This window comes from Protopterus annectens, chromosome 1.part2, assembly GCF_019279795.1.
Source record: "Protopterus annectens isolate FY-2018-M chromosome 1.part2, PAN1.0, whole genome shotgun sequence".
NCBI lineage: Eukaryota > Metazoa > Chordata > Ceratodontiformes > Protopteridae > Protopterus > Protopterus annectens.
Window position 1 is genome coordinate 953,032,714 of NC_056727.1, and position 22,220 is coordinate 953,054,933.

Here is a 22,220-nt window from a genome sequence, read left to right on the forward strand (position 1 = left end):
TTGACATTGTTGATGATGTTTTTTCTGAATCCAGTCCGTCTCCAGATTCTTTACCCCCTGCTCCAGTAAAGCCAGACAGGTTCTGCCGGGTCCCTGACTCTCATATATTTCTTTACAAAACCCTGCTGCGGACCCAGAAACTATTTCTCACGGTCCAAAAGGGGTTAAAGCTTCCACTGCCAAAAATCCTGTCCCCTCAGATAGGGATTCCAGAGCTCTGGACAGATGGGGGAAAAAAGTTTATACTTCAGCCACTTTAGCTGTAAGAGCTTTAAACTGTCAGTTTCACATGCTTAAATATCAGCAGTATCTCATGTCATTGTTAAAGCAGAAAATGGTAACGAATATAGAAGGTCCTGACAGTAAAGAAATGCAGGATTTATTGCATGCAGTTGAACAAGTGGGAAAGCATGCTCTGCAATGTGGTTTTGATTAAATAGAGGCTTCTTGTAGAGCCGCAGTTACAGGCTCAGTTATTCAAAGACATGCTTGGTTGAAAGAACAAAGTTTACCTGACCATGTTAAAATGAAATTATTGGATGCTCCACTGCAGCATGATACTTTGGTGTTAAGACAGAAGAGGTGTTAAAGAAAATGGAGGATAAAGCAAAGTCAATGCAAACTGTGAAAGAATTCTTACAGGTTCAGCCACCTAGATTTAGCAGAAACTGGCCTTCAAAAAATTGGCCCTTTCCAATGTCAGACAGGCCACAAAGAGGCAGATACAGACGCCCAAGAGGCAGATCTCAGCCCCAAGGCTCGTACAGACCTAAACAGTGGGGTGCTTCAGCCCGCAAAGGAGGAGAAGACAAATCACAACCTTATAGGAAACAGTCACAATGACTTCCCTCTGCAAATGCCAAGCTCTTACCAGTTGACAGCACCCCTAGGGGGAAAGCTAGCACTTTTCTCAAAAAATTGGCACATGATCAGCAAAGACCAATAGGTGTTGAATATAGTTTCTCAAGGGTACAGGTTCCACTTCCACATGCTTCCAAAACCAAAAGGTTTGCCAAACCTGCCACAAAACCAATGGTCAGAGGCACAAAAACAGATTGCAGCTCTTATGGATATGGGAGCTATTCAAAATGTTACACAAGAAGAACAGGGCCAAGGATTTTACTCACGACTTTTCTTAGTACCCAGAAAGGACAAAGCATGGAGACCAATACTGGACCTGTCAATCCTAAATACTTTCCTGGATGTTCCAAAATTCAAAATGTTAATACTATAACAACTCTTGCCCATGCTGGGCAAAGAGGCTTGGCTAGTTACTTTGGATCTCAAGGAGGCATACCTGCACATCCCAATCAGACAATCGTGCAGAAGATACCTCAGATTTATAGCAGGCTCAATGCATTATCAATTCTCTGCACTGCCCTTTGGCTTATCTACTGCGCCCAGGGTCTTCACAAAATGCTTGGCACCAGCAATTGCATTTTGCAGACAAAAAGGAATTCAAATATATCCCTACTTGGATGACTGCCTTATTCAAGCAAAGAGCAAGGACATTCTTCTAAAGCACCTGTCGTTTGTAAAAGATTACTAATTTACCTAGGGTACACAGTAAACGAAAAGAAATCAAAACTAGTGCCCTCTCAAGCGATAATATTCCTGGGTGCAAACTTAAATACAACTACCCAGATGGCTTATGTCACGCCAGACAAACAAAGGCAACTGACTCATTACTTTCAAATGATGGCAACAAAGACCCAGCTTCCTGCACGAAAAATTCTGCAGGCCCTGGGTTTCATGGCATCTTGCATTCTACTAATTCCATATGCCAAACTGCATATGAGGAAACTACAATGGTACCTAAAAAGTGTTTGGACTCAGCATTGTCACAGCCTAGAGACAATCATAACCTTGATTCCCTGCCTACAACAGGAGTTTCGATGGTGGACCCAGGCCTGTCACCACAACAAGGGACAGCCTTTCACCTTACATACAGCCAGGCTGACAATAACAACAGATGCATCGGATTACGCCTGGGGAGCACATATGGCAGGAAAATGTATTCAGGGCATGTGGTCCAAGGAACAAATGCATCTTCACATCAATCAAAAAGAGATGCTAGCTGTACAGAATGCCCTGACAGCCTTCAAGGACCTAATACATCCAGGACAATTATTAATAAAGACGGACAATACCACAGTTATGTGGTACATAAACAAGCAAGGGGGCACACACTCCTACCCCCTATGCAGACAAGCCATGACTTTGTGGAACACAGCACTGACCTACCAGGTACATCTGCAAGCACAATTCCTGCCAGGAACAAAAAAAAACACTGGCAGACGAACTAAGCAGAAATCTCATGGATCCTCACGAATGGAAGCTAAATCCACAAGTGTTCAACATGATAACAAGGGAATGGGTACGCCCAGACATAGATCTTTTTGCCTTCCCTCACAATTGCCAATTACAGAAATTTTGCACAAGGACTTATCACGCTCAAGCATGGAAAGTGGATGCTCTATCTTTCAACTGGAAAAACCTGACAGTCTATGCCTTCCCTCCGATGCCTCTTCTCACCAAGGTGCTTCTAAAAGTCAGACAAGAGAGGCCAAAAATGATCCTGATTGCACCAGACTGGCCACGCCAGCACTGGTACCCAATCCTAAAGATTTTCTCCCAAGGCCCGCCTTGCCCTCTACCTCAAATCCCTCATCTTCTGACACAGCAAAACAATCAGATTCTGCACAGTCAACTCAGAACCTTAAACCTGGCAGCATGGCAGATAATGTAGCAACTCAGACTGCACCTCTCTCTAAAGCTGTTATGGATGTAATTTTGGAATCCAGGAGACCCAGCACTAGGAAATCTTATGCAGAAAAATGGAAGAGATTCTGTGCTTGGAACCAGGCACAAGGGCTCGACCCACTGGTCCCTAATATGCCTCAGATTTTACAATACCTGACCGAGATGTTGGACAAAGGCCTATCTTTTTCTTCTATTAAAATCCATGCCTCTGCCATTTCAGCTCATTACAATACGGATCCTCCTATTTTTTCACATCCTCTACTACGACAGTACCTCAGAGGGGCAAAGAATGTAAGACCCCCAGGAGAGCACCAGTACCTACTTGAGACCTCAGTTTTGTTTTAGAAAAACTAACACTGCCTCCTTTTGAACCAGCCAGCACAGCTGATCTAAAATTCTTGTCATGGAAAACTGCTCTGCTCCTAGCAATAACTTCAGCAAGAAGAGTTTCAGAGTTACAGGCATTGATGGCTGTGGAACCTTTCCTCATTTTTCACCAGGACAGGGTCTCTCTCTAAGGACGAACTGAACATTCATGCCAAAAGTGGTCTCCAGTGTGGCCTTAAACCAAACTATTTATTTGCCTGCTTTCTACCCAAATCCCCAGAATAAAGGGGAAAGACTTCTGCACTCTTTGGATATACACAGGCAGCTACGATTTTACTTGGACAAAACAAAAGCGTTCAGAAAAACTGAGCAACTGTTTGTAGCATATGCTGCAGGATCACAAGGAAAACCTATTACAAAGCAGACAATCTCCAGATAGATAGGACACTGCATCCGCTTCTGTTATGCACAACATGGCAAATCTGTGCCTAAGGGCATTAGGCCTCATTCTACCAGAGCAGCAGCCACGTCAGCAGCTTTGCTCAGAGGGGTACCAACCAAAGACATATTAGAAGCTACAACCTGGAGCTCCGTGCACACTTTTACCAAGCACTACCACCTACCTCTGTACTCCAAATCCAGAGCAGGCTTTGACACTGCAGTTCTGCAGGGATTGTTAGCCTCGCCAAATCCAATTTAGACCCAACCACCCTACCTCAGCTTTGGGATTCTACCCAAGTGTAATGACTGCAACAGTGAAACATGATGAACATAGTACAGTTGTGTACCTACCATAAATGTAGATGGTCAAGTGTATTCACTGTTGCTTCCTACACTGAGGGACAGCTGTCTGTGAAGAAGGCCAAGAAATCTAGGCTGGAATCCTGTACTGTACAGCCTCCACTGGACGTTTCCTCCAAGGTGAGTGATTGCCTAGAGGTTCACCGGCTTCATCGTTGGAATCTTCAGCCATGACCGTGTTGGAGGCCAGTGGGGATCCGACCTTAAGCATGTCCAAAGAGGCATTGCAGTCATCCACTTCACATGTTCCGGGGGTACCGTGGCTGATTATCTCCAAAGGGTTTAGAGGTGTTCCTCAACTTTTAGGCAGAGAAGTCCCTACCACAATTGCTGAATGCCATCTGGAATCAGAGCCTTTTAAATGTTATAAGGCAGACATCCTATAAAATCAGGAAACTAAACCTATTTCTTCAGCTCTTAAGAATCCAGAGAGTGAATGGCAGTCCTTCACCCAGGGGTCGTTTAGTGCTTTAATGGTCCTTAGGCCACTCCTTTTTGGCCTTTACTTATGTGAAGTCAAGGTCAATGTCAATGGCCTCTGGCTGACTAAATTTGCAGATGATTGCAAATTAGGAGCAGTTGTAGAATCCCCCACCATTGCAAATGTTCTCCAGGAAGGGCTGACACAGAAAAATATCTGGTGCCAGAGCCAGGACTAAAACTAAATACCAAGAAATGCATAATAGTATCCTTCGGGAAGTCACCCATCCCTGGTAACTATCATATTTTCAACACACCCTTAAGAGTTAACACAGTTGCCTGGGACTTGGAGATACACAGACAGTGATCTAGCTTTTGACTATCACATGTCTACAGTAGTGAAGAAATCATTCTGTGTTGTGCAACTTATAAACAAAAGTGTGGCATCTAGGTCTAAAGAGGTCATTGTTCCACTGTATTCAGCATTCATCAGACCTATCATTAAGTACAATCCCCCCTTTGGTGTGCAGCTAACCAGACATGCCCAACAACTGGAACTTCCACAGAATTTGCTCCCTAAAAGGATACAGAGCGTAAGTAACATGTCTTATGCAGACCACCTCAAGCCCCCTGTCCCTGTATTGTCTCCTACAGTCTGTGAAGGAGAGCTCTATGCCTGACATACAAGGCAGTGTCAGACCCTACCCTGATGGACTTCCTGCATGTCCACAAAACAGAATCAGAAATACCCATTCTAAGGAAGTAAACCATGCCAATGATAAAAATGGGACCTGCACGTATATGTATCCCAGATACCCGTTCTCTGGAACAAGCTCCCCATGCATGTAAAGCAGAACTTCTCCTTAAACCAATTCAAGTGTAACTTGGACAATTGGAACAAGAAATTCATCCCTGGTTTGGCAGCTATATATCTAATGGACACAGGCAGCCTGTAAATGGTTCGTCTTCCAGGCTTCTGCTTGTAAGTGTTTCATGTCCCAAGTCCCTGATTACACTTACAAGGATACCAGAACTTGTCAGAGATTTGGGATGTATGGCTAGGCTTAAAAAGGCCTTTGTGGATGTTAGCCTAGTACACACCAGTGAACCTCTGGATCTTTAAGAGGTAACCTTGCTTTGGTGTCTGCAAGAAGAAAAATGTCAAGTAGGTGAAAACACTCTGATGGAAGAATCAGGAGAATAGTGGAAATGCGTAGAATTTGAAAGTAATATGAAAAATGAAGCAAGCATTGAAACATGTCTACAGCTTGTAGTATGGAACAGTATTCATGAATATTGACAGAAGGAAATAAAACCACAGAAGGATAAAGAAGGTTTTGAGAGAAGTGGTGGAACTATGAAGAGGTAGAATAAACTGTAACAGGATTTTGGAAGCACCTGTAAAGGAAATGTGTACAGACATTGAGTAAGAGAGACTTAAATCTTTTTCTTTCCCATGTCCGCATTTCTTTTTCAGATGTCTCCTGATCTTCCTGCTTCTCCTTACTTTGGGGACTGACTCCATCTTGCTGTGATGTAACCTGTTAGACCTTCTACACCAAATCCTTCACTTCACAGGCACTCCATAACTTCAGCTTCTATTTTTTTTAACTTCTACTTTACTAATCTTCTTTTTTCATTCCCTCTTTGTGATATTATTTTCTTTATTGTTAAATGTTCCATATCTGGATGCCCTTGCTTATATTTCTCTTCAAATGTCTTTGGGGCTGCCTTTTTTATATTGATTAGTTTGGCTTTCTCCTTTGCATAAATACTGCACCATATCAGATCTCTTTCTTTCCCATGTCCATTTTTCTTTTTATACTTTTCAAAAATCTCTAGGTTTTATTGTTTATATTTTCGCACTTCCTCAGATGCTTTTTTCTAAACAGATCAATTTTTTTTATCTATATACTGTTTTTCACAAACCTGTTGTGTTAATGAATACAAATGTTTATTTGAAGCGTCTGACAGTTTTTCTTGTGGAAGTATTTTTCTTTCCTCTAATTTCTCTCTTAATCTTTTTGTACATCTTGTGTCTGGAAATTCTGGGCTTTTTGCATAAGTTCAGTGTGAGTTGCTAAATGTGACGTCAGTCCCACCTGTTCAACCTGGCTTTCAGAGTACACATTTGATCCCCACTGGGGAAAAAACTTATTGCATATTTTTGTATGTTAAAAGCCTTTTATTATATATATATATATAATATATATATATTTTATTTATATTTAAAGCATTGGGGCAGTAGATGTCAGAATACAAAGTCAGTACTTGTATTATGTAGGGGAAGCAAATCCCTCAAAAAGGCTTCATTAGTCTTTGTTTTGCTTTGGACTGGAGCATAGCGTCTTCTCCTTTTCCTAGTGTGGTAGGTTAAACTAGAAGACATTAAATGGAGAGCCAAATCTCTCCAAGGGTACTTGACATTGCTGTTTGTCGAGGACCTCCATAGAATTGTCAAAGACCTCTGCCTGTGCCACTCTGAAAAAAACAAGCACCTTCAATTGTTGGCTGATCTGGACGTCTTATCTAGGGCATGTCTGACACCAGCATTTTGTGATAACTGACAGGACAGTGTTCTGTTAGTTTTTGTCAATGACACTAAGATGGAAGCCATTGGCTCTCACCTGTGACTTGAAGCCTCTAAGGTAGCCACCACTTCCAGAAGTTGAAATGAGGCATACAGACAGTTGCCATCTTGCCTCAGAGTGAACTTCTTCCATCCTCCACTCCAAGCCCCCCCTCTCAAGATGTAATGAAGCTGGCTAAGGGCTTTTTATTATTCATTAAGAACTTGCAGTCATCTTTAATGAGGGATGTCCTTATTCAAAAAAGAAAAAGGAAACTCCCCTTCTTGAGTAAGCCCGATACCTGTGGCTCAGAGTTTGACAAACTGGCTTACGTGGACCAGATATCTTCTGTTAGTTATGAATCAAATACTAAGAACACCTCCTCATCTTTACCAGAGGATGTCCAATTCAGTGATACCATCAGTAGAGTAAAGACCACTTTAAATGAGAGTCTAAGGATTACTCTGCTGTCTAGAAAAGGTATAGGGAACATCAAGTGCAAGAAGTAGAACGTAACCTTGTAGCTCTATTGATTGAAGCCTCGGAAGGTGGATTTACTATTACATCTGTGGAGCCAGGCTCCCAGGAAGCCTGACCAGTATTACTTGGTTGTTGATTCTTCCAAGCATCTGTACAAAGAATCCTATTCCTGATTCAGCTGTGATGTCTATTGTAAGAGTCTACAAGAAACCTCTCCCAGTGATAGGGAAAGTAAGAAATGTGTCTGCTTTGGGAAGAAATTCTACACTTCTGCCACCCTGGCCTTCAGGGTCCTTAATAGCCAAATTTGTGTGGATACTCCCCCCCCTCTCTCTCTCTCTCTATATATATATATATATATATATATATATATATATATATAATGTGTATGGATCTATTTTTATATAATCAAAGTTCCAAAATACCGAATTTCATTATACTGAGACCAGAATCCCAAGTTTTCATAAGACTGAAGCTTCATATTGCCAAAGATCATAAGAGTGAAACTTTAAATTGCCGACTCTCAAAATACCGAATGTACACATTTAGACGTGACGTGTATGTCGCTTCACCAGTGCGTTTTATACAATATAAACAACCCTGTATAAATCCATGAACTATTCATTTATAAACTAACTACAAGCTCTTCAAAGTAAAACATGTTTTTTCATGTAAGAGATCAACTGCAAATGAACAGACGATTCACATTTCCGAAAGTTTTCCTATAGTTGTACAAATTCAGAGGTGATGCTGTGTGGACGTACCATAGTTGTTTACCCTTTTCCTCAATACTGTGTGTTCTTGGAGTTGGTATATTTAATTTGCAGGGGGTGTGGAGGGTGCAGGGGGTATTGCCCCCCTGCAAAAACGTAAGAAAATATGCATTACGGTTCCAGACTGTTGGGCAGTGGGTGTGATGTAGGCTGGCCTTGCTACGGCTCACCCAGTGGGGTATGCATGTACAGCATCATCAGTTCCAGAGATCTACATTTTAAGTCATTAAACACACGGTACTACTGTATTCTTTCAAGGTCTGCAGTGCGATAATGAGCCACAGACGTTAACAGTTCTTCATCCTCCACTAGAAAACCAGTAACACCTCTATGTCTGTATTTTTCTGAATATTTATACTTACAAGCCTAGTATTTTTTTAATTCGGCAGTTATTTTCAAATGGTAAATATAGCTTTTGTTTTTGTTACCTAGTTGTATTGTAAACATTGTTTATTTAGCCGGGAGTGTCGTATGACACGGTCACCATTTTTTTAGGTAGTTACTAGGGGCTTACCTGTTAAATAGAAACTAATGTATTATTTCCTACATTGCTGTTGGTATTATAAATGTTGGTATTTTAAGGTTTCAGTCTTTTCAGAGCTTGGGATTGTTGTCTCTTTATACTGAAATTTGGCATTTTGGGATTTCAATCATATGTAAATTATATATATATATGTATGTGTGTGTATTTGTGTGTGTGTAGACAGAGAGAGAGAGATAGTATTCCCTGTGTGTGTGTGTGTGTGTGTGTGTGTGTGTGTGTGTGTGTGTGTGTGTGTGTGTGTATATATATATATATATATATATATATATATATATATATATATATATATATACACACACACACACACGTGTTCTGTGTGTGTGTGTGTGTGTGTGTGTGTGTATATATATATATATATATATATATTTTGTGTGTATATGTAAGTATGTGTGCGTGCATTTTTTTATATGCACACGCACACACACATATATATATATATATATATATATGTATATATACACATACATATATATATGAATCTGGGACTTTTGATCGAAAGATCAAAAGCCCGAATCCATTACCACCGAACACACTTTAACGAAAGTGCTTTAATCGAAAAAGCACTTTCATTAAGGGATGTTAAAAAAAAAAAAAAAATCTACTTGAATGCAAGGGGGCAAGCCCCCCTGCACCCCCCCCCCCCGATGTAGGGAACTGTTCCCCCCACACACCCGCACTTAATATTCTCACTTTGAGGTCGCACTACAGTGGAGAAAAGGGAATTTTGCCTTACCGCACCGTAGTACGACCGAAACAACAAGCATACTTAAGCGAAAGTGCTGCTTTGGTGAGCAGCACTTTCGCGCAAGTATGCTCACCAAACTGGGATTCATTGAAAGATGCAGTCGAGCATTTGTATGGATCCTATATATATATATATATATATTTTTTTTTTTTTTTTTTTTTATTTTTAGTTCCTAAGACAGAATACTCAAAGAGAATCTTGTTTTGCTGGCTGCCTAGCTGCTCTGTCCAAGATTGTAGCACTGCCGGGTCTGGGAATTTATGCTTTCCTGATGTTGTCTGATCTTTAAATTGGTATTGATAGCAGATGGATTGGGATGGTGCAAAGGGGCTTGCTTTCTGCATAAAATAGTGTTTGCTTTTTTTTTTTCATTATTTTATTTGATATAAAAAGATTGAGAACTCTTTTGAAGCATTTACTGTCATTAGATGATCATGGTATATATACTTTGTATGTTGTATGTGAACAGATAGATAAATGCATGCATACAAAAAGTCCCGGAGCATATAAATATAGGGGCAAACTACAGAGAGAGAGATGTCCAAAACAGAGTGCCATCTGAAAAAAGAAGGAATTGCAAGCTTCCTTTGGTGAAGGTATATTGAGAGATATGCATATAACTCTTAAAGACACACAGGTGATCCAGCTCCCTGAGTTTGAATGCTCAGTGACACTTTACTTATGTTTTCAAGGTCTTTAGTAATGCATTCAGGTCAAAATGCCAGTCTCCCACTTGCTGCAGATTCTGTGTGTGTGTGTGTGTGTGTGTGTGTGGTGGTGGTGGGGGGGGGTGCATGTGTAATTTCACAACCTAACTTTATTTTATTATGTAAACAACTACTTCACATTAACAGATTGTAGTAAAATGCACTTGTTTATTGCTACTGCATGTGCACTATTTCTCTCTTTAGCAGACTGTTCAGAATTTATGCTGTTTTGCCTTGCTTTATGCATCTCTAGTATCCCTGTAACTATGAATTAGATGTTCATTTTTGGGTATTTTACCAATACTAACATCAAATATGTAAAATGCTGGTACTTTAGTAATGCTCAGATTTTCCTGTTTATTGTTAATATATATATATATATATATATCATATATGCTCTCTTTGTACTAATATTTTATTTTGGAGCCGCGCACCAAACTGTTTAACAAGTATAAGGAAGTAAATAAAAATGTTCAACTTTTAAGATTCAGATTGTGCAGCTGTTTTTCATATTATCTCTGACGACACGCTTTTTCAGTGCCTAATGGTGCCTAATCATGGAATTTGTTTTGCAGTTCTTTAGTGATGCAAGGGAATTGGAGTTGTATTTACGTAACCTGCAGGACAGGATTAAGAGGAAGTACGTCTGTGATCGGGACAGCAGCCTTTCTCGACTAGAGGATAACCTACAGGACTCCATGGTAAGATCTTAAAGCACTGACATTGTTTGCCCCTAGTGAATAGAGTATAAAAACTGATATCTTTAAAGCATTTATACAGTGCTCAGTAAAAAGGTAAGGCCTGTCACCCTACCAAATACACAAACTGCATATCTGATTAGTCATTTATAGTATTTTTTTATTAGAGCTTGTGGCCTTAAGTTAACAGAATTATTATTATTATTATTATTGTTAAAATTAAACGTACAATAATTGTATTTTCTGTAATCCAATATAATTTACCTCAGCTAATTTTAAACACCCTTATTAAATAATCACTTTTAACATAGGCAAACTTATATTTATATAAAAGTAAGCAAACCGTATTAACAACTTCACATTTGCAAACATTATATATCACATGTATTCTTTTGTATAATTATCATCAATCCAGCATTACATAAATTATTCAGTTCCTGCCTTCTCTTAAACCTTATTCCTCCTGCAAAATATTTTTCTGCATCTTTTATGTAATTTGTTCCTACCCTTTTTTTTTTAAAGATCTCACTTTCTACGGTTTTATTTCTGCTAAAAATTCACTGCTTCAAGTACAGTTGGTTTCCATTTTGATTTCCATTTTCTAGTGATCACTTTTTTTGTCAGCCGAAGAATTAAACTTAACAAGGCCTTACTATGTCTAGGCATTTCAGATCCTGTATCTCAGCTTAAAAAATGTCCTTAGTTACACTTATTTGCTTGCCCAGTATTCCTGACGCAGTACTCTGTAGGACATTTTTCAAAGTCTGCCAACTCATTACAGTCTGGTAACATATGCTGCCAGGTACCTTTACCTGTGGAAACATTCTTTGGTCTGCTTGGGTTATAAAAGTGCCTATGCAAACACTTACAGTCAAAAATCCTAAATCTTCTAGACTTTGTTGCATCTTTGGGAGTTGTACATATGTTCTCCCATTGTTTCCTTACCTTAACTAATTTTGAAACCCATCCTGTATTTCTCTCATCTCTTTTCTGTAATCAGTGTTCTCCCTTTACTAATCCCCCTGTCCACCTGAGCTTGTTTATTTCTTCATACATTGTCTTCAGTAAAGCTGCATAATAGGGAAGAAGACAGGGCTCTGGCATTCATGCATAGCCCCTCATTTCTGCATCACCAAGATCTGATCTCACTTCTTCTGACACTGGTGCATTAGTAATCGCTGTCTTTAAAACCAAGATAGGTAGTGCTTCTACACCACTTTTTACAGATTATGTCATGTGTTTTAAAAGATGTATGAAAGTGAATTTTTAAAAGAACAACCATAGTGTGATAGTAATTAAATGTGTTGAGGATAGTTTGGTTTCTGCCTTGTTATTGCTAAGTGTAGCCTACATTGTCATTTACAGCATTTGTCTACGTAGTTGAGGTGACCAGGTAGTTTGCGCTTTACATCCTCTGGTAATAAGAAATGGAGCAGCTAGAAAGGCTTACACTGTTAAAGGCGAATCATTTCATTCTTTCTAGATGTTCTTGCATATTGTAAGTGAGGTACACTGTGGAGGAGATTTGACTGTGCAAAACCATTCCTAGAGATCTTGGTATTTCAGGTTCATTGTTTTGTCCCAGTTGTAGAAACAAGATATTTTTTTCCATCTTGGAGGATGTTGACTTAAAATAAATGTAAGGATTATCTTTCTCTCTCTCTCTTGTCATCTAACCTATGTCCCACATACCAGACCACCTTTGCACCTTGCTGACAGATAGCATATTCAAGACTTTGGATAGAATGAGCAAAAGAGTTATTTTGCTCTGGTCTCTGCGTCCACCATCTGTCTGACTCACCTTTCCCTTTTCTAGTCCTTCGTTGTAGATTAGCCCTCAAGTCTTGATTCTGGAGTCAAGTCATTGGTTAGGAATTTTTTGACCAGCTAGCTCCAGTGACATAGTGAGATAAAGCTGTCACTACAACTCTGGTGACCAAAGTTTAGTATACTGGCTTTGGGTGTCTGTCAGAGCTTAAAGTTGTTAATGGGTGTGCCAGTCATGTGGGCAGAAAGAGAATGCCACAGGCTGCAGTAGTCTCTTGGAGGAGGGGGTGATGATGGAAATGATGGCTTGGTGTGGGTGTTTTGACTCACTAAGCCACTGCTTGCTGTTTGTGTGGCAACTTTCTGGATAGCCGTCAGACGATGGGGGAGGGAGGATGGTTGGCAGGCGCAGGGCGTAAAATAACATAGTTAAAATATAAGTCAGTTTTTGACTGCTTCCTTAGTTTGCTTTTGTATAGCTTACAGTAGTTTTAATTGTTTTGAATGTATGACCAGGGCAGCAGCTCACAGGATTTTCATGTGCCCAGTATCCCTCCTCTCACATACAGATAGTGGCATTTATGATGCCTCAGGTTCTTCTGTCAAGTGTCCTACATGGCATGCTTTTCAAAAGAAGCAGAAGAAATTCTGACTACTCCTAAGGGCTTTGCATGGGAGTTCGTGTCTGAATTTACCCTGACTTGGAAAGCCAGCACAAAGGGTACATGCATTTTGTAGCGGTTAGGTTCATACCCCCCATCAATAATTCTCTTACAAGAGAGGCTCCATTGAGCTCTTTAATCAGCCCAATATTTTACACCTAAAAGGGATTTTAAAAGCTGCTCCTATTTTTAAATGAAAGGGGGATGTTATTTCTTCTCCTTTCTCATCCTTAAAGGGCACATGGCATTCAATTATATCTTAGAGCTTAATGACTGGGTATATATGACAAATCAGATTCTTAATATCTGTGTAGGGGATTGTGCCCCTCATTCTACAGAAGTCTGTATAGTGATGAACACCTTCTAGCCCATCAGTATCTGGGAGCCTTGCAGAATGTTACTTCAGTCCACCTGCAAGTCAACACAACTTTAAGTGTAAGGTGCTAGTTGGTACATTTCTGTGCATTGGATAATTATCAAGGTTCTAGCAATGGTGGTGAAAGTGTTGCAAGCATAGGGTCTTCGTGTTTCCTTCCATTACTGACTGACTTCTATTTGCTTTATCAAACTCCGCATGTCAGGGGGTAGAGGTGGGTGACCCCTTTTACAAAAATACTTTAGTGTCAACACAGTGAGTTTTGAGATTCACTGTTTTTACTTTTGCAGTGGCACTTTATCAGACTTGAGGATTGTACATGCAAAATATAGTCCATGGAAGACACTTTTCTTGAAAAAAGAAGCTTTTATTGTGGGGAACCATGTCTGATTTTTCTGTATGCTTTGTCATTGTATTTGCAGACCATCATTCCTTTTCCTGTCAGCCACAACTATTCCATCTTGTGTTCTGAGTATTCCCAGTGAAGGCAAGAACTGGACATAGAGGCCATCATGCAAGCAGCTTCAGTAGTAGTTTTCACCTCACTGACATTCCAGCAATGCATGTACGTAGCATTGTCCTAAACCTTCCCTTTGGTGAGGGACACGCAGACTGTCTCAAAGAAGAAGGCAGTGTGCCCACTCCATGTGAGTGCATGCTCTTGTGAACCCTTGATGAGGGTTACCTCATTTGCTGTTTGCCAGACAAAGACCTATCCTTGTGCCATCCTTTGCTTCACTGCCCCTCTTGTGAAGGATTATGAACTTGGACAGTCCAAATCTGCTCCATCCTTTCAATGCAGCTCCAGCAGATGCCTGAATGACTAATCATTCTGATGTAAACATACTTTATCCTTCTGTACCAATGGAACTGGTAACCATATTTGATCTTTCACTGCCTTCATTTTGTAGACTAAAGCATGGAAGCCTAGTCACTGGTTCCTATATTCATGAAGACCCAAGATTAAAAATGAATGCAGGAGAATGTTTTAACCCTTAGAAGAATTTTTATCTTAATGAAATGGCGTTTTTTACTTCTTTTTTTCAGTCAGAATTTCTCCTCCTTGCTGCAATTTGTGTATTACTCTGGATCAGTTTCTATTTGTTTATGATCTCCCATGAAAAAAATCCTCATAAAAGATGGATTAACTGTATAATGGTAATTTTCTGCAGCACCTTTTTCAACAGATCTTGCTTTCATGCTTTCTACCAAAATTCCGATACAGGTTCTCTCTAAGGATCACTCATACCATTGAATTGTACACGTTTAGTTCTTTCCTAGATCAAATATCTTTGTATTTATTATTAATCTTGGCAATGTCCTAGATTGAATATATTTTTATTTTAATTCCTACACAAGGGATCTGCCCAGTGGTTCTGCTGCCTTTACCAGAGAGACTCGTTCATTACACAAAGATGGGAGTTGGGCATCTCGTGCCTAGATTTGAGCCCTACAGTTCATTTGTTCCTGTCAAGGAATCCCACTAGGCCAGTACATCCTGAAATGAGAGTCAGGTGGATTGAGTGGGCCAGCTTGCTGATCCTGATGGGCTGCCTATCCTCCCACTGGAAGAACAACCCTATCCCCATCAGCAGCTTTTTATACCTATACTTTTAGCTACCTTCGGAGGTGAGGTCTCTCTCCACACTGTGAATTTCCCTTGGCATAACAGTGTGAATACACTTGGCAGCATATGCTGTTCAGACCTGGACTCCATAGGGGTATACTTAGTACCCCCCTAGGTTCTCCCATATGGTTTAGACAGAGCTGCCCTGTCCTCAGAAGATAGGCAAGCTGTGAAAGGCTGCTCACTGTCATCCTGTCATGGCAGCTCTTACAGGTGCCTGAGTCTCAATTCAAAATCAGGTCATCTGAGCTGTAGTGAGACTTTTATTCCTGTAAGCCACAGAACTGACTTCAGTTTGAATGTCTTTATAATGTGCAACAAGACCTGAGGTGGAGAGAAGAGTTGGACGAATTTATATGAATAGCAACTGTTTAGGGGTTTAGAGCATTAAATAGAAGTACAGTGCGGTAGTATCTAATGAGCTTTTCATAGCAGGTTTCCATCTGATGTAGACCCTGTTGCTGAAAGCTGACTCAGTTTTATAATCTGCTTTGCATGCCTTACCCTGAGTTGAGTTTGTAATGCATTATTTAACAGCAAAACGAAAGGAAATGCCACCTATGTGCCACTAGCAAATCCCTATCAGCATGCCACTTAGTGGCTGAAATAAGGACAACTTTACTCTTATGAGGTTTTGGAATCCAAAGTATTTGTTTTGTTTTTTGTAGACATTGGAGATTCTGTTATTGTTTTTAAATGTACACAATAAAAAGAAACCGACATAAAGCATTTTTCAGAAAATGCAGTGAATTGGCAGCCATAAAAAGAAACATAAAAGACAGATCATTAATTCTGCATAACTTCTGATTTAAGATGTCAGATTCATTCAATTGGCAGTGTTGAAGCATCTTAAATTTTGGATTGCTTTTGGATTCTTCAGTAAGAAAAATACTGCTGCTTTCATCTTTAGTCCCATGTTCCGTTGTTTAGACAGCAGTTTACAAAAGATGATCTGAATAACCATGCTTTTTTTTTGTGTTATAGGATGAGAAGGAACAGCTAATCCAGTCTAAGAGTTCTGTAGCAAGCCTTGTTGGTAGAGCAAAGACCATAATCCAGTTGAAGCCCAGGAATCCAGAGAACGTGGTTACAGTCTCTCTCCCAATCAAAGCCATCTGCAACTATAAGCAGATTGAGGTAAGTGTTTTGTGCTGTGGAAGCTGGCAATTTCCGAATTTGTTATTCTTCAAAAGAACGCATCTATCTACCTGAACTTCTCAGAGGTCCATTAAGAGTTGCAGTCTGTTTAGGAATTAATTAAGTAGTTAGTAAGTTAATTAAATTAATTAAGACTAACTTATTTAAGGAAGTATTCTTCCTCTGGTTACTTGTGCCTGAGGTGGCATGACCCAACACAAAGTGTGACTTTTGGATGGATCTGAGACCACAGATGAAATTTTGTTGTAATAGTACTATGCATGCTGCTGCCAACCAGTCTGTAGCATGTTTTTTGTGTGTGTGTGTGTGTGTGTGTGTGTGTAGGGATTTGAAGTTTGTTGCATTTTGAATGGTAGTGATAGTATTGACCTGAAATATTTCCTGTGTCCATTATTTATATAGTCATTCATTTGATCTCAGTCAGACATTTAAAGTTTACATAGCTGTACAGGTGACTGTATTTGAAGGCATATGCTGCGGTAGCGTTGTCACCCCACAGTAAGACGCTGACCGGTTCGACTCTCAGCTAGAGTGTCTTCTGCGAGGAGACATGCGTGAATGGGTGTGCCTTCGTTGAAGGTTGTGCGTTAGGGCTGGCAACTCAGCACGTAAAAATCAACTGCCAATCATTAGCAGACTGGAGTTCCGCTGTGGCGACCCCTAACCGGGAAAAGCCGAACGACACAACAACAACAACATATATATTTGTGGGAGGTTCGATTGCAGTGGGTTGCACTGAACTGTTCTGATACCAATGACCTGAACTTTATTTGTATACTTCGTAGTCCTCACACATCTGGAGTTGTACACAGTTATATAAGTGGCATTATTGGATGGGCATATATTTGTAAATTGCCTGATTTTTGCAGTGAGTTGCACCATTTGTTACTGACAGCAGCAAGCTGAAATACATTACTGAGACCATTGTTTGCTTGAGCATTCATTTGAACACATACGTGGTATGTATGCAGTCAAAATGTTTCTGATTCCTGGGCATATTTATCTTTGTGTGGTTGCATGCATGCATGTGTGTGTGTGTGTGCCTGTGTATGTTGAACTAAATTACTGTGTAAATTACTGTGATCATTTCATTACAGTCAAATGTAAGAGGCATAAGCAGTAAGCAAAGTGGTTATAAATGCTGGGTGTAGTACAGCTGTTTGTGGGCAGTTGCCCCCAAAGCAATATCTGGTTAAATGACTTGCTCAGGGTCACACAGTAAGCAAATGAAGACTGAGAGAATTGAACACTCTGAGTTGTAGGCAAAAAAATAATCCTGAATGAAGTGCAAGTACATCAGAGTATACATTTGCATACCACATGCATACTGTAGGTAGTTTAGAATCTCACCAGTTCACCTTCCAGCATGTGTTTAGGATGAGGAAAAACACTGGAATTTGTATTAAAACTCAGAGATTCACAAAAAAGACATGCATATGCTGCACTAAAGGCATCCCAGCTGGGAACCAAAAGCTTTAAGGCAGGAATACTAATAGCTGTGTCATTGTGCCACTCTTCAGTAAAGCAAAGTATAATCCACAGAACTGTATCTCTTTTCTATAGTTCTTCATAATATAATTCACAGAACTGTAGAAAAAAAGCTAGGTGAATCCACAACAGGTTGGGTTCTTTTTAGTCATTATGCTTTCCAGTCACAGTTTTGCCCTTATGCCTCATAGTGTTTTTTTAATGCATACTTTGTAAAACAGGTTAGCCATACTGGACAGAGCCCATGTTCAAGAGGTATCCACAATGAAAAGCTCCCAAACATGCTGAAAAGTATGGTTCATACGTGCAGTCAGGCAATAACAACATATGCTTGAAAATGTTTTCTAACAGATGCAATTCTAATTGATTTTAATACATCACAGTGCACAGTATGTATATATATATATATATATATATATATATATATACTAATAATTTTAACACAAGAGTAGCCACACTATACACACGTTATCCGTGTTGATATCTCTACAACCATTTTTCTCTTCATGTGATGCATTTTGAGACATTTGCTCCTAAAGAATTTATCCCATTGCAGTTTGAGTATATTTCATAACAGCAGCAAAATGCATCTGCATCATTTTGAGTTATTTTGATTACTTATGACTAACCATGACATCCATACAAGTTGTACAATGCTGTTCAGAGTTTGTAAATTAGTATGTTAGTTGCAAGTGAAGAGGGGGCAGCCACGGTGGTGCAGCGGTTAGCATTGTTGCCTCACTGCAAGTGGTTCTCTGGTTTGATCCTTGGCTGGGTTGCCTTCTGTGCGGAGTCTGCATGTCCTCCTTGTGGTCACGTGGGTTTCCTCTGGGTTCTCCGGTTTCCTCCCACATCCCAAAGACGTGCTGTAGGTGGATTGGACACTCTAAATTGACCCGAGGTGTGAGTGAGTGCGTGCATGCATATGTGTGCCTTCTGTGGAAGGTTGGACACCGGGCTGGCAGCTCGACACTGTAAAACTCTACTGCCAATCATGAGCGCATAGGTGATCCACTGTGATGACCTGTAACCGGGAAAAGCCAAAAGAAGAAGTTGCAGGTGAAGAGGCAGATTAATTTGGTAGAGACTTCAGACAGATTGAAATGTAGACTGGATAACTGCACTGCTGCACTGACATTTAATATCTCATTGAAAAGTATGATTTGAATCTTGCAGTAACCATAGCTACAGAGACAAGTGGTCTGACACATATGGAACTGCATAGAAAAAGCCTTGGGGTGAAGACAGTGAAGGCTTCTATGCAGTACTCCAGAGTATAGGGATTATGCTAGGGAGCCTAAGTACATGGATTGTGTTATAAGCTATTTTTGGGAAGTGCCTTATATACAGAAGCTTATAAATTTGTATACTTGTGATGCCCGTGCACTGGCCCAGTAATCAAGGAGCCTCAATCCTCACCACAAACACCAGTGAGGAGCATGCACACTGGGGGATAACAAGTACACACACAGTAAAGTACAATTTCCCTTAAGAGCACACAGAGATCACAATCAGTCTGGGGCTGGTTTCTCCCTTTCTCTCCAGATCCCCAATAAGACTCCCCACTGGCACAGCTATAGGTTCCAGATCTCAGCCTAGTGGTCAAGCTAACCCCTCCAGCGTCCTCTTTGTCCAACCAGTGCTTCATGTCCCTGCCCAAGTGGCTGACACACACGCGCACACACACACACACACACACACACACACACACACACACACACACACACACACACACTTTAAGATTTGATGTATATACAAACACACAGACACTCCTGGGGAAGGCTGGCACAGATTCTCCAGCTATGCCCCCTTCTTTCCAGACTATAAGGTAGAAATAATTGCCACCAACTACTATAAGGCCCTTCCCAAAAGGTGACCAGTTTCACTGTGTAATATTACTGTTATCCAAATAGTAAGTGTGCTGAACAGAAATATTATTGGAGTGGCTTGGACAGTATCACCAAATACATGCAAGTATTATCTAAGAGCTTAAATTATCTCTACACAAAATAGCCACAGTTGAAAGGTTTAAAAATATTTAATAATAAATAGTAAAAGCACAAGACAAATCTCATCAATTCAACACAGTGTTAATCAAGAGTTCAGAAATTACAAGAACTTTAAAACAATATTGTAGGATAGTCTGACGTAAATATAGAAAACTAGACTTATCTGGCTCAATTACTATCTAACTCTAAGAGAAACTATGTCCTAAATAAATTTACTTACAAGACAAAGTGCTGGTGAGTTGTTGTCCGCTTCAGACAAAATCCAAAATGCTCAGTCTTTCTCCCTGAGAAAGTCTTAAACTGATGATACCCAGTACTGCTGAGTCATTTCACGTTACATAATTTTACCACTTCTCCTTTAGTTCCCAGGCTAACAGAAACTCACAATTTACTTTTCTTTGTAAGCTGCACCTGGCCAGGTAGCCACAGCAATACAAGACACTTTTTACATGTAAAAATGTAGTAGTTATCTCTGTCTTAATAACAATAGAAAGAATTTGCTAGCCCAGACATCCTGTCTCTGAGGTTGAAATTAAACACAGTTGTAATTCTTTACTTAACAGCTTTCTTCCAGCAGGGTGCACTGCGGTTACATTTTTGAAGTTCAGCATATAACACAGTTTTCTTAAATTTAGTTTTCTTTACATTTGTATAACAAGCCTGTGGATTATATTAATATTTACAATAACAGAATTATCTACAAAATTCTTTCTGGCTGGACTGGCAGCCCCTCATTTTTTCACAATACTAACCATTGTTTTGTACTTTGTTGTATTGTACCTTATAACTACTAGTTATACTTGTAAAGTAGTTCCCTGGTTGTGGCTGAAGTAGGTCATTTGTGTATTAGTCTATAACCCCGGTTAAAAAACGTAAATGAATGAATAAATAAGTAAGGTAAGTTAGGCTGTTTGGAAAGTTGAGAGCCACCAAGACTTTCTGTTAGGTGGTAATGTTTCCATTTAGGTGAATTAGTAGCTCACTGACAAATATGTATTGATGTCTGCACTCTTTGTATTCTGATTAATGAAATGGATTTAATTGCACGCTGTCGGCATTGTAGTGTGGGGATCAGGGTGCCTTACCATTTTGAAATATTTGTATGTTGCTTTTACTATCAGATGTTTAGTAGTGTCTTAGTCTGTCATATGACATTTCTGTACACCTTCATGGTTAAGGTCGTGTTTAACCAAATTCCTAAGTACTTGGATAAACTTTTGAAACTGATGTTTAAACATATTTGTTTGAATCATTCTGGATCTTTTAACTAGTTTTCTTTGGCAACGGCTAAACTGATTATCTTGTAGTGGTTAAACACCAGGTGGCATCATCATCATCTGAATGAGGTAGCATGTTTATTTCAGGGAAGTTAAAGCTAATAGTATTGCTGAAAAAAAAGTAAAAAACATGGATCCAAGGACTAATCTTGAGGAACACTGATACTGAATGATGTATGGTAGGAGAGGAACTGGCATGCCCTGAAAGTTTGCTCTCCCGCTAATATGTCAGTCACATTAGGACAGTTTATCCATGCCAGCAATTTTAGAAATCTTTGATATGCACAATTTGGGCAAGTGCTATATATATATATATATATATATATATATATATATATATATATATATATATATATATCCTCAGGCTATCAGACTACTAAATTCTAGTAGTAGTGCAAGAAGGGATGCAAATGTGTATGTTTTATAAATTATGTAAATAGTTATTTTCTTTTTCTTATCACTAGTAATAAAGTTAAATGCCATGAATATTATTACATCAGCATGTGCTATCAACAGTTCAGGCAGATGGTACTTTCATTTAAAATGTCATCTAAAGAATGGCACACTTAGGAATGCCGCAACCTCCATTCTGCTGTGTAGAGTCAGTTATGGGAAAAATGAATCCAAGGGTTACAAGCACCTGATGTGGGAATATAACCTATGACCTTCTACCTGCTGAGCCACTGGCACTGCTAAAGATGTATACGTAGGGCAGTGTGTGATTTTATTCCAGAGTTTGACAGTAGTGATAGGGATTATTATTAGAATAATGTTAAAGCTGGGTTTTACCTCTTTGTTATCTTTTAATCTTCTTCAATGAATCATCTTACCAAGGCTTATGTTAACATTTATCAGGAAAGAACTAAGGAGGCAGAGGGAGGCCTTTACAAAGTTCGCTTTGTAGCTGGCATAGGTAAGCATGGGACTGCCCCTTTGCAAAAAGCTTCAGAAAACTTTGCAGTTTGACATTTATTGTCTAGGTATCCTGATGGTAAATACCCACTAAGAAGCTATCAGAAGTTCTAGTA

At 39.6% G+C, this 22,220-nt stretch overlaps 1 protein-coding gene across 1 annotated transcript in view; it reads left to right on the forward strand.

Moving 5' to 3' along the window:
• Positions 1-22,220, forward strand: part of LOC122792184 (microtubule-actin cross-linking factor 1-like) — a gene marked incomplete in the record, with an annotated part of 3,579,694 nt that overhangs the window by 1,258,654 nt on the left and 2,298,820 nt on the right. The window contains 2 exon segments of the mRNA XM_044059907.1: positions 10,706-10,831; positions 16,245-16,397. Of these exon segments, the coding sequence (XP_043915842.1) occupies positions 10,706-10,831; positions 16,245-16,397 (279 nt within the window).